The 12504-nt window shown below is 42.3% G+C and overlaps 1 protein-coding gene across 1 annotated transcript in view; it reads left to right on the top strand.

The window, feature by feature from the left end:
- The first annotated feature begins 1315 nt into the window (after positions 1–1315).
- HHLA1 (HERV-H LTR-associating 1) overlaps positions 1316–12504 on the top strand; it is a 30992-nt gene continuing 19803 nt past the window's right edge. The window contains exons 1-6 of the mRNA XM_012648021.1: positions 1316–1394; positions 2401–2460; positions 6152–6211; positions 6966–7046; positions 9692–9775; positions 9873–9956. Of these exons, the coding sequence (XP_012503475.1) occupies positions 1316–1394; positions 2401–2460; positions 6152–6211; positions 6966–7046; positions 9692–9775; positions 9873–9956 (448 nt within the window). The remainder of the gene's footprint in view (positions 1395–2400; positions 2461–6151; positions 6212–6965; positions 7047–9691; positions 9776–9872; positions 9957–12504) is intronic.

The raw sequence follows: 12504 nt of genomic DNA, 5'->3' as shown, positions 1-12504 counted from the left end.
TTAATCTCATTTTGCAGATGAGGAAAACTGAGATTCATACAGTAAAAAGTTTGATGAGAATAAGAGAACTCCAAGAAAGCCCCAGCCTTTTGCTCCCTTGTAAGGCCTGTCTCTGTCCAAGGTGGTGCCTAGAAGAAACACCAGCCAGGTATCTACCAATAATTAAAAAGCAACTTAAATGTTTGCTGGGATCTCTCAAAAGCAAATGCCGCAGGGCACTCCCATTCCTAATGGATAGCAGAACTTCTCGACATGTGATATACCATGAAGATGCTCAGTTCCTGAAACATTTTCCCTCGACCCCAGGACACATTCTCTTGACTTTCTTCCCTCCCAAGTCACTTTCCAGATCTATTCAATCCTCTACCAATGGCAAACTTATGTTCTTTTCAGATCAAGTCTGTGCAGCCTGTATGTTAAATGGGCATTATATTAATACCGACCCATAGAGATTGTGTAGTTATCAAGTGATAATAAGCATCAGACAGCACTCTGTGTGGCATTTGACATGCAGAAAGTGCTCAATAAATGTTGCCATTATTCTTATTAGTCTCAGCTTCACAGCTGTAACTATCATGGTGATTTTGCCTGACAAATGCCCCAAAGAATGGCTGACACACACGGCTGCAGAGAAGGAAAGTGGCTTTGAACACTCATATACACTCTTCTAGTGATATTAGTTTCCTATTGCTGAGCAGTAGTGATGCTGTATTTGGAGGTCATTTCCCACCTGTTTAGATGGCTATTTAGCCAGAAAACTCACAGAAGAGACACTAATGCTCCCTGAGTATGCATGCACCCCCTCCCATCTTCCCAGATATCCTGCAGTCATGCAAGACCATATGAGTAATTTTTGCATGTGCTGTAAGTAAAAGTGAATATGCTGCTTCTTGCCAAAGCACTTTTGAGTTGGCGCATGACCCTGCAGGTCTCTCCCTCCCATTGCCACAGTGAACCATTGACTAAGGAGGCCCCAGTTACCGGATAGAGAACTACACGATAGTGGAGCCTCAAATAACAGGGGTCCCTGAGAGACTGTGTGGAGCAGAGCCACCAAATTGCTGTGAATATGCACTGCGAACAAAAAGTCAACTTTTGTTGTTGAATTAAGTCAATGAAATGGTGGCGTTAATTTGTACCTCGGCATCCTAAGCTCTCCTAACTAGTATTATACAAAGGCTTTTTCAGTTTCTAATTCTAATGACTCCCCATGCACTGTCCACAAAGGACATTCCGCATCAATGCTCTTAGTAATCCGGCAGTTTCCTCCACATTCTCCCTTGCTTCCTCGCAGGTGGGCCAAAGTATCGCAGACATGGCTGGCTTCCTGTTACACGGCCCTCAGGTGAGGCTGTGCGTGGGCCTGATGTGTGTCCTGTCCCTTTGGAACACAGGTGGGTCTGGTCGGAGTTCCAGAAGTGTCTCTTCTACATAGGAAGTTTGAGTATTCACTGTGCTTTAGAGAATCTCAGCAGCCAACATATCTGCCCAGAATGCTAAATGAATTTGTTCGGAATGACAGTAATAAATTCCCTATTCCTGTTTTTTTCCCTTGACTTTATGAGTCCCATTTATGCAACTTTTCACCTCCACCATTACCACCCTTGTCCACACCACCATTTTCCTTTGCCTGGACCACGAAGGGAGCTTTCTAAGTCAGCTTATCCTCTTGTCTCCCCATGCTCTTTGCTCCACTCAGCAGCCTGAGTGATCTTTTCCTAAATCTCATTCTGTCACCTTCCAAATTCCTCCCTCATGTCTCTGCCCTGCCCCAAATTATTCACTGACTTCCTCCTTCTCTTTGTGTAGTGTCCCCAGTCCTTGCGGGCTCTGCAGGACCCTGCCTGCCTCCCCATCACCAGTCTCTACAAATCTCCGCCTCCTTCATTCTTTATACGCCATCCCCGTTGGCCGCCTTTCAATTCTTTGAAGTTATACTCAAGCCCACCTCAGGTCTGGGTATGTGCTGTTCTCTATACATCAAATACCCCTCAGCCAGTTAAAAACTACTCAAATACCATTCATCCATCAGGTCTAAGCTCAATGTCTCCTCCCGGGGAAGGCTTCCGGATTCCTTCCCATTACACACTCCCACGGTTCCCTTCAAAGTATTCAGCATTGTTTATAATGATGTCCTTGAGTTCACTTCCTTCCCAACACATGCGATGTCCAGCAAATTCTAGGTGCTCGATAATATTATCAATCATTCATATTATTATAGTTGGTCAATAAATATTTGATGATTAAATGAATGAACAAACTAGATGTGTGATTTTAAGCAAGTCACTTCACAATTCCAGGTCATAATTTTCTCATCTATAAAACAGGCATTTGGGATTAGATTTTATCTGATGTTATGCCTGGATTATAATTTCTCTGATGAAACCTGTTTTGCTCCAGTGTCTGGCATTAAAGCAGGAGCCAAGAAAGAAAAGGAAATGGCCTTCCTACCTACAACAGGTAAATGCGCAGGTGCTCCTCCCTGGTCCACCCTGTTCTTGGGCAAATTCTTTGATTTCCCTGAGCCTTACTTTCTCTGGCCATAAATGGAGATTGTGTCTATATCTAATGTTCTAACAGTCATTGTAATAGTTCCTATGAGCCACTTATTACTTTACGGTTCATTGAATGCTTGGGTTTTCATGATCTTATTAAGTCCACAAAGACTGTGACATTCTGTTGGAGACAGAAGATTTTACAATGGGAAGTATTGTTATTTGCCATCATCACCTTTATAATAATTTCTTCTTTCTTTGCCTTTCCTTTCTTGATGGTATGAAATTGGTTGTGCAGAGAGATGATGGGTACATTGCAACATAAAGGACAAGAGAGACAGGGACGATGAGATTTCTGTTCCTAAATTTTTGGTAAACGAGCAGGATAATTTATGTGGTATGCTTTTGGCTTGGGAGGGGATGGGGTTATTCTTTATTTTTAAAATTTTATTTATTTTTAATTAGTACATTCACACGGCTCAAATAGCAAAAGATAAAAAGTTATTAATGGATGAATGGATAAGGAAAATGTGGCACATATATACATACATGTATATACACACACAATGCAATATTGTTCAGTGTATAAAGTTAAAATGCTACTCCAGCAAACCGCTTCCCTTTGCCTGAGGATGCCAATTGTACCAGTTCATTGTGTATAAGTAGGATAATTTTCCATAAATATTTTCCTTATCTGAGTCTCCAATCTTCTCCTCTTTAAATGGGAGCAACAATTTCTTCTCCACAGGTAATCATAAGGGATAAAAGGTGATAAAATACTAAGCATGAAGAAGTACAAAAAGTGCCAGGTATCTTCTATTTTAAAGATACTACTATGGTGGTCTTTTAATCCAAAAATATAACAATGGCTTTATACAATCTGTCCAGCAAGTTATCTGAAAACTGCTTCCATATTATATCCTATTCAAAAGTCTGTGTTTCAGGAGTGTTTAGTTCACACTTCAAATATTGTTATCAAAATCCACCCAAGGATTTGTAATTACAAGGAGGAGTGGTAGAAATAATTTTTTCCTTGGTGAAAGGAGTGGTGTTCAAGAAAGGTGCTTGGTCAGAAAGATTGCACAGGGCCCACCATCCTGGCTGGAAAGGTGTAGGAATTCTTCAAACCCCACAGCTGATAGCACCCCTGTGGCCTGGAAACCCAGAAGTCATATAATCCTAGGTCCCTCACCTGTGTGGAGGACTCTGCTGCCGGGGCTTTTTAGCAAGGTTGGTTGATGCTGCCCACAGATCATACAGCGGTTGCCTGAGAGTGACTGCTCCCTCCCGTCCATTGCCACCCAGAGTGCCCGCGGGGGCGGAGCTGGCCTCCCAAGCTAGAGAGCTGGTTGGTTGACAGCCTTTGGCCTGCTTAATGTTTGATGTCTGTCTCAGACTCCCTTTTTTTGTAACATAACCCCGTTTCCCACAGCCCTATTGTGGGGAAAGGAGTTTGTAGTCCCCACCTACCTATAGCCCCAGTTTTGATATTTGATCAGAAAGCTTGCTAACTGATAAAAGGCCAAATACTCTCTAGGGATTAGGGGGATGGGGGGGGGCAAATCTACAACTAAAGGACACGAGGAGCACTAAAGGGAGGGAAGAGCATGCCTTTGGGCGAGGCAAAGTCATAAAGTGTAACTACAATGTTTGTACCCTCACAAAACCCTGGAATAATAAATAAACAAATATAAAAAAAAGAATTAGCCAGATAAATTTTTATTAATTCGAGATTTTTTTAGGAATGTAAGATGTTGTGAGTTATATTTGTCATGAATCACATATGGCCTTCCTTTTAAAAACTTTGCTCAGTTACATTATTTTATATGACATATTTTTAGTTGTTAAGAAGGGCCAAAGAGGTGGCTCACAAAAAAAAAAAAAAAAAAGGCCAAATTGGCATAAGCGTGCAACAACTGACTTGATCTCAGTTTCAACAGGGTACTTGACAAGCAGGAGGAACAACCTAAATGTCATTGATGGATGGATGGATAAAGAAAATGTGGCATGCACATATATATGTGTGTGTATATACACAATGCAGTATTATTCAGTCTTTTAAAAAGGAAGAAAATGCTGCTATGTACAATAACATGGATGAGCCTGGAGGACATCATGCTAAGTGATATGTCAGTCGCAGAAAGACAAATACTGCGTGATGCCACTTACATGAGGTAGCTAACACAGTCAAATTCACAGAAGCAGAGAGTAGAAAGGTGGTCCAGGGGCTGCTGGGGACGGGTAGATGGGGAGTTTGTTGTTTAATAGATACAAAGTTTCAGTGATGTCAGACGAATAAATTTTAGACATCTGCTCGGCAACAGTGATGATAAGTAGCGATACTGTATCACACACTGTAAAATGTGTTAAGAGGGCAGATCTCAGGTTAAGTGTTCTTACCTCAATAATACAAAATAAAATAAAATAAAAAGCAAGGGAGAATAACATGGACAAAGAGCTGAGATACCTGTGTTCTAAATTCATCGTAGCCATTCACCTAATGTGGGATTTAGGTACATCACTTAACTTTTTGGGCTCTCAGTTTATTCACCCTTCAAAGGGAGTGCTGGACAAGATGATTTCTAAGGATGTTATGAATTGTGTGAGGCTGCACTTCCAGGATACTATTTTGCTCATGAAACCTTTTATTTCAGTGTCTGGAAATAAAGACGTGAAGAAGGAAAAAGATGGGGCTTTCCTTGGTGCAACAGGTCACCAGGCCAACCCTAAACCCCAACTTACACTGTCACTCTTGGCACATTTTCAGACTCTGTGCCTTGGTGTTTCCTTCTATAAAATGGACATAAAGCACATTCTCCATTTAAATGTAAAGTGAAAAATAATCACTGCAACAATAACAGCAACAAATGCAATATAATTATATATCATCTAATCCAAATAACTGATTTTTCTTGTCTCAGCTTAATGTTTTTCCCACTAGGAAGCCTTCCCTATCCCCCATGACAGGTTAGTGCCCTGATGAATGTGCTCACAGCACCTGCTGTTCTCTGTATTAACAGGCCTCACCTGTCTCTACATCTAACTCTCCTCCCTGACCAAATCACAGACAGGAAGCTCCATGCAGCCAGAGACCTGGTTCTTTCCCATGTACCACTTTATAGTCCACGCCTAGCATATTGCTTGGCCTTCAGTGAATATCTGTTGAATGAATGAATGAAAGAAGGAATGAATGAAGGCCTCTGACATTTCAAATTTTCCTCTGACACTTTCTTCTTTGATAGCATGAAAGTTGCCAAGGAGGCAAGAGGCCTGATATTTTGGCCGCTGCTCTGCAGTTCTAAGAAGCAGGTGGGGAGAGCTTCATTACCACTGGTCAGTTTGCAAATTTAGGCAAGTTTCTTCTCTCCCCAGTTTCCCAGCCTAGCTTAGGAGTGGGCTCCATTAGACCACCTGCATCGGAATCACCTTGTGTATTTATTAAAATGTGGCTTTCCAGGCCACACCCAGCCCAAGGAGACTAGCATCTGGAAGAGGGGACACAGGAGGATCCTGGAACCTGCCTTTCCTCAATGTCCCTGGGATTCTGGCACTTGGGGGCCTGAGAGCCGCGCCGTGGAGGCCTCCAAGTCTTGTCCAGCTCCAGGAGCTGGGACTGGAGATTCGCATTTCTCTCATGAAGTCTTTTTCCTTCCCAGGGTCTGGCCTCAGAGGAGGAGAGAGGAAGGAAAAGGGGCTGGCCTTTCTCGCTACCACAGGTGAGCCCCTCCCCTATTCCCTGGGGGCCTGGGCTGCAGAGCAGATTCTTCCACTTCCTGACCTCTGTCCCCAGTGCCCACAGCGGGGATGACAGTGGGGACAGCAGCAACTATTTCCACCTTGTCACCTGTTGTTTCCAAATCTTCAAAGATTATCTAGGAGCCGATGGGGGCGAGGGGGGAGGATTTTAACCCCACAGCATCTCTCTACTCGGTTGCACACTACCAATGCCTGGGCAACTTTTTCCCCGACGCTGATGTTTGGGTCACATCCCAGACCAATTCAATCAGAATCTCTGAGGATTGAGATCATGCACGGGAATTGTGGGGAATTTAAAATAATCTTTCCAGGTGATGTCAATGCTTACCCAAGCTTTGAGACTCACTGTTGCACCGTGTACTTATTTTCAAATACAGAGCTGTTGAGAACTCCCGCGATGCCCTGGGGCTTCCACTGTGGATGAGTTATTTCCTATAAATCCCTGCTCTCTCCAATTGCAGAGATAAAATAGACACTGAAAGAGTTTCCTGTGCTTCATTTGGATTTCTCCTAACAACATTTGTCACTATGTGGGCTGTCACCTCCTGAGGACAAGAATTGCCTCTTGTCTTCAATCCCATTGTGCCTGGCACTGATATGTGTTGAACACACATCCAAAGAGGAAGTACATCTGCCTGAAGTTTGGAAAGGAGGAGTTTTTCTGCCACTGAGAAAAGCCTGCCAGTGGTGATGTTATCTCTGAATCTCTTTCAGAGCTACCTGCAAGGTCGATCGATCTGTCTGCACTTAACCTGACAGAGCTCGTGAATGGGATGCTGAGTAGAGCTTTAAAAGGTAATCATTTTTTAAGGCACAATCCAGGCTCATTTTTGTCTTGTACCAGCTTCTCTTCTGAACCCCTCTTTGACCTGAACGAGACATATAGCTTCTCTGTGTCTCAGTTGCTCCGTGTTCACAGGAGAAAATAAATTGTCCTACCTAACGAGATGAGATTGAAAACATCAAAATGAAGGAGAAGGTTTTTGAGCATTTTGAGAGCAAACTGCATTCCAAATATGGTGTGTGTGCAGACATTTGTAATTTTAACTATGTTGCCATAAACCGACAAAATCATTTGCTGATTAAGTTAATACGATTCTGGATTTCTACTGAGTGCTTACAATATTATTCCAATCTTCTATGTTCTCTTAGCTTCTAGGAAAATAACTAATATGTGGTGTGTACCTAGTGAATGACAGCAAAGCATGGAGCATCCCTAGTGCACACTCCTTATTTATACTCCACTTTGTTCAGTAAATATCTATGGAGCACCTATCACATGCCAGGGACTATCCTAAGTACTGGGGGTCAAGGAATGAACAAAGGACAAAAGTCCCCAGCCTGGGGAGGCTTCCACTCCAGTGGGCAAAAGAGTAACAGAAATTAAACACTATGTATACTAAATAGGTAATGACAAGTGCTATGTACAATGAGGGTGGAGAATGCCTATTCAGCATTGACCTCCATGGAAATGGCATTCCCTAGGACTATGCAATACACAAACTGCACAACTGTGCTTGGTGGCTTTACACTTGTTCACTTAGTTATTTACTCATCAACACTATTTGAGGGGCTATCCATACCTGTCCTAATGCCTGAAGCTGCAGTCACAAAGATATGGTCCCTGCCTCCAATTTGCCCATGAGAGTTGCCATGGATAGGGCTGCCTTGGGAGGTGCACAATAGGATGGTAGTGGTCTACCTGTGATGGGTACCGTGGAGAGACTGAGACATCAGATGGAGGGTGGTCTGCATAAACACCTAGCTCTCCCAGCCCCGAACACCTGTCAATCTTGTCCTTTCCTCTGCAAGGCCCTGCGCTGGGCTCTGCAAAATGTTGCAGAGACTTAAAAGTCATAACTTACACCTTCAAGAAGCTCAAAACTCTTCCGATTACTAATTTAATCCTGGTATAACCTGTGCGGTGATACTCTCACTCCCATTTCATAAGTGCAGAAATTGAGGCACGTTCACTGCCATATAGAATTAGAATTCAGGTCTGTTTAAGCCAGGTCTGTGATCCAGCACAAACTTGCTGTGTTGTAAGAAACACTGGACAGCTCCCAGATCCCTGCCCCAGGGATTCTGATCCAGTTGGTCTTGGAAGGAGCCTGAATGTGCATTTGTACCAACTGTTTTTGGTGATTCTTATCATCAGAAAAACTTGAAAAAAACTGAATACTGGGGTATTCAACTTTGGTACTTACCCCATTCTCCCAAGAAGCTTATAAAATGCAGAGCCAGGATCCCACCCATGTGTGGTTTTAGTGTCTTCAAAGGGTGACAGCCAAGGAGCCCAGGGGGAATGGGCACCACCGTGATTTGGATGCACCAAAGTTTATTGGTTCTGCCATTCCAGCCACCATCTCAGTAGGTCACACATTTATATGAGTAAAAATCACCAGAGGACTTTGTTAAAATTTGGAATCCTGGGAGTACCCACCCCTCCTCTTTCTCCTTAATCTGATTTAGTAGATCTGGGGTCACACCCAGAAATGTGCCTTTTTAACAAGTACACCAGGGGAGCTGATGCAGGTGGCTCGTTCTCAGACCATAGTTGGGAAAGACTTTCCTCTACCGCACTATCACGCAGATACAAACCAAGAGTAGCACTGATTAAGTGTAGATATGACGCTCATTCATCTATTCCTAACTCTGGTTGTTTATGTTAGTACTCCTGGCTAAAAAAAAAAAAATGTTTCCCTTTCCCTGGATAGTAGGCTGAAAATGGCCACCCAAAGATATTCACCTCGTAATTACCAGAACCTCTGAGTCCTACCTTATATGTCAGAAGACGGAATATGACCGCTTGTGACAAGAGCTGTGATCATGTTAAAGACCTTGTCTTGAGATGAGGAGATAATCTGGGATTATCTGGGTTGTGCCAAACGGCATCACGAGGGTCCTCATGAGGAAGAGGCAAAGAGAGGCACATGAAGAAGAAAAGACGCCGTGACAACAGGGCGGAGAGAGATGTGGCCACGAGCGAGTGGATGCAGGCAGCTGCGGCGTCCAGATCGGCGAGGACAGATTCTCCCCTAGAGCCCCTGACAGGAGCGTGGCCCTGCTGAGTGTCAGACTTCCGGCCTCCAGAACTGTGAGAGAATAAACTTCTGTTGCTTTAAGCCACTAAGTCTGTGGTACTTTGTTCCAGCTGCCTCAGGTCACTAATATACCTTGGAATCTTCCTGAGAGTTGCCACAGCTCGAGGACGGATCAGGAATTATAGCCAAGGGACACATACTATTGGGTTTTTTGGTTTAGTTTTATTTTAGTTTATTTCTCATTTGTATTATTTTATTGTTTATTTCTATTTGTTTTTATCATTTGTCTATTGTTTTATTAATTTCTATTGTCTATGTGCTGACTCATATTCTTGTTTGTTTATTACCACGTTAGTGGGCATTTGCCAGTGTCTTTATCTTGGTATGTTTTGGTAGAGAGCAAGAAGTTCTTCTCCTTGCTGAGCATTACTTCCTACAGTTCCTTCGCCTTCCACAAGCTTTCTGTGGCCATTTACAACAGTAAGTGCTGGCTGGCTCTTCTCCATGGTGGTGGTGGTGGTGGCCGCAGGGCCCTTCTGTGTGTTGGGATCTCTGTGTGAATCCTTCCTCTTCACAGTTTCGAACCTGAAGACCGTGGACCCTGCCAAATTCCCCACAAGGTACTGCTACTGTGTAAGCAATCGGACCAACGACTTATCAGGTGAGTGCAGCTAACCACGAGGCTTGCAACTTCTCCAGTTTTGCTTATGCCCTTTTAGATAAGTTTGCATTATTTTTCTTCAGAATAAGATAGGAAAATACGGTGATACCTGTTACACTTAAATATGGGTGCATTCATTATCCCAGAAAGTTCTTTTCTTGGTTTTACCCTAGAAAAATAGTTGTGTGTGTACACAGAGGCAAGAAGAAAATGTTTATGAAGCACTTTTTAAATTGCAAAATCTGGGAACAGCCTAAATATCTGTCATTAGGAAAATGGTTGGTCTACTCTAGAATCAAACTTTGGAAAGCAGACACAGACTACACGTTAACGAATGAATTATAGCCAAATTTGGTGTGTGCATGGAAAAATTTCTAAGATATTTTTAATTAGAAAAAGAAAGTTACAAAATAATACGTAGAACATGATGTTATTGATTTAAAAAATACGTATCTAGACACAAGATAGGTGATTACCTCTGAAAAGAAGACTGGAGTGTGTGTTTTGGAGTGGAAGAATGTTAATTAAGGGAGCCTCATAGTATCTGAACTTTTTTTTTCCAATGAGAGTGTATTTGTGTGTCACTTTTATAATTAAAAATTAAAAGTATTACATATTCCTTGTATTTACAGAGTCCTGATAAATAGATGAGACAATTACTTTCTCACCACTAATTTATTCATTCAGCAAATTTTTACTGAGCACGTACTATGAGGCAGGAATTTTATTACAAGGATATGCTCTGTAAAATTTGGTTTCAGTCAAAAGGCCACAGTCAAGGACCCAGAAAGCCACATGTGGCCCAAGGCTGCAGGTTCCCCACCCTAGTGAGGCAACCAAAGCCTTCTGCTCTTTTTCCCATTAAATCTAATATTAAAAATATTTTCCAACATAATACAAACTTCATAAACATTTGTAATGGCTACGTAACCTATGAATGCAAGCATTTTCCTAGCCAATATGCTGCTGTTGGACTTTGGGGTAGATCTAGGTTTTTCTTAGTATAAATAATCTTGCATTGAACATCTTTGTGTGTAATGTTTTCCCCTGTTTCAGATTTTCCTCCCAAAGTCAAATTTCTAAAACGAATAATGGGAAAATTTTAAAGATAATAATTAGTAATATTTAATGAGTACTATATGCGAGACCCTGCACTGAATACCTAGTATCTATTATCTTATTTAATTTACCTTGTGAATCTCATCAATACATTTGAGAGGGAAAAAGTTCTTCATAATCACATCTTTCTCACCATTTCATTAGTTTCTGCTGAGGGTGAGATTTTGTGACTCCCTATCCTGATTGAGTGAAAGATAAAAATAAAATTTAAAAAGTCACATATGCCTGGAGAACGTTTATAATTTTATTTCATGAGCCAAAGCATATTTCCACACACTTGAAACAATCATTTGAAAAGATTTGATTCGTGGATTGTTAACTACTTGTAAAATAGCATGCCTTGGCCCAAGGCAGACCTCAGCTGAAATCCAAGCTCTGTCATGTATGCTGGGACCTTGGGCAAGTTTCATTTCTCTGAGCCTTGGGCAGAACCTGGACTCCCTCCTTGGTGTCTGGCTTCAAAGTCATGCTCATAGCTTCTATGCAGTATTAACAGTAATTTCCAAATTGCATTTTATTGGTCTGTTTATGAGTTTCCCTCTCCCACTAACCTCAGCTTCTGTGTGTCATACACAACTCTCCAGTATCTAGTAGATGTCTGGTGCACTGCAAACACTAAATGAATATTTATTAGATAAACGAATTGATAAAGGAGAATTTTGAGATGTAGAAAGAAAATGGATGGAATAAATAATGAGATAATACCCTTCCTCAAGTTCCACAATGTGACCAAGAACAGACTCGTCTAATGGGACAGAGAAAGGAGATGCCCATGTTTGCCTACCTTCTGCACAGGCTGGCGTCTATACCTGCATAGGTGTACTACCACGTCTCCCTCTGGGAGATTACAACACGTGTCTGTGCAGATGTAGTAAGAGCACATCATGGCTCTGGCTCACACATAGTAGTGCCCGCCTTCTGTAGGTCGTAGCACGCTGCACATGCCATCAGTTGTCACATTACATTTTCCTGCCTCTCTGGGTTCTGTATTTTAAAGTCAGCTTCCTCCTGCCCAAACACATAATCTCATTCAGGAGCAAAAGAAGCATTTATACAAGGCGTGATGGGAAATCATCCAGCTGACCCAAGAAGCTTCCTCTTTAGGAAATCACTGTTTGGGTTTCCTAAAACATGTCCCTTGTTTTAGAAGCCAAGAACTTGTTGGATCCTGGAAAGCCATAAATGAACAGAGAAGGAGATGGAAGCTCTTTGACCAGAAGTGTCAGGAATTTCACTGGTCAGTGGCTCCTGCCATGTCAAGCAATGGAGCCCTGCTCAGAGAGAAAGTCCACAAAGATTCTACAACCTGAAATGTTGTAAACTTCTCTCAGACCCTCCCCTGACCCCAGCAGCCCTCTTAACAAGGTGGGCAGTTAGGAGAGGTACCTGGTGGTAATTTTATAAAAGGCCTTGTCTCTTTTGATGGTGT

Source organism: Propithecus coquereli, unplaced genomic scaffold (assembly GCF_000956105.1).
Source record: "Propithecus coquereli isolate 6110/MARCELLA unplaced genomic scaffold, Pcoq_1.0 Scaffold28, whole genome shotgun sequence".
NCBI classification, from domain to species: Eukaryota; Metazoa; Chordata; class Mammalia; order Primates; family Indriidae; genus Propithecus; species Propithecus coquereli.
Note: the sequence above shows the minus strand (reverse complement) of the source record. Positions and strands in the feature narration are given on the sequence as shown.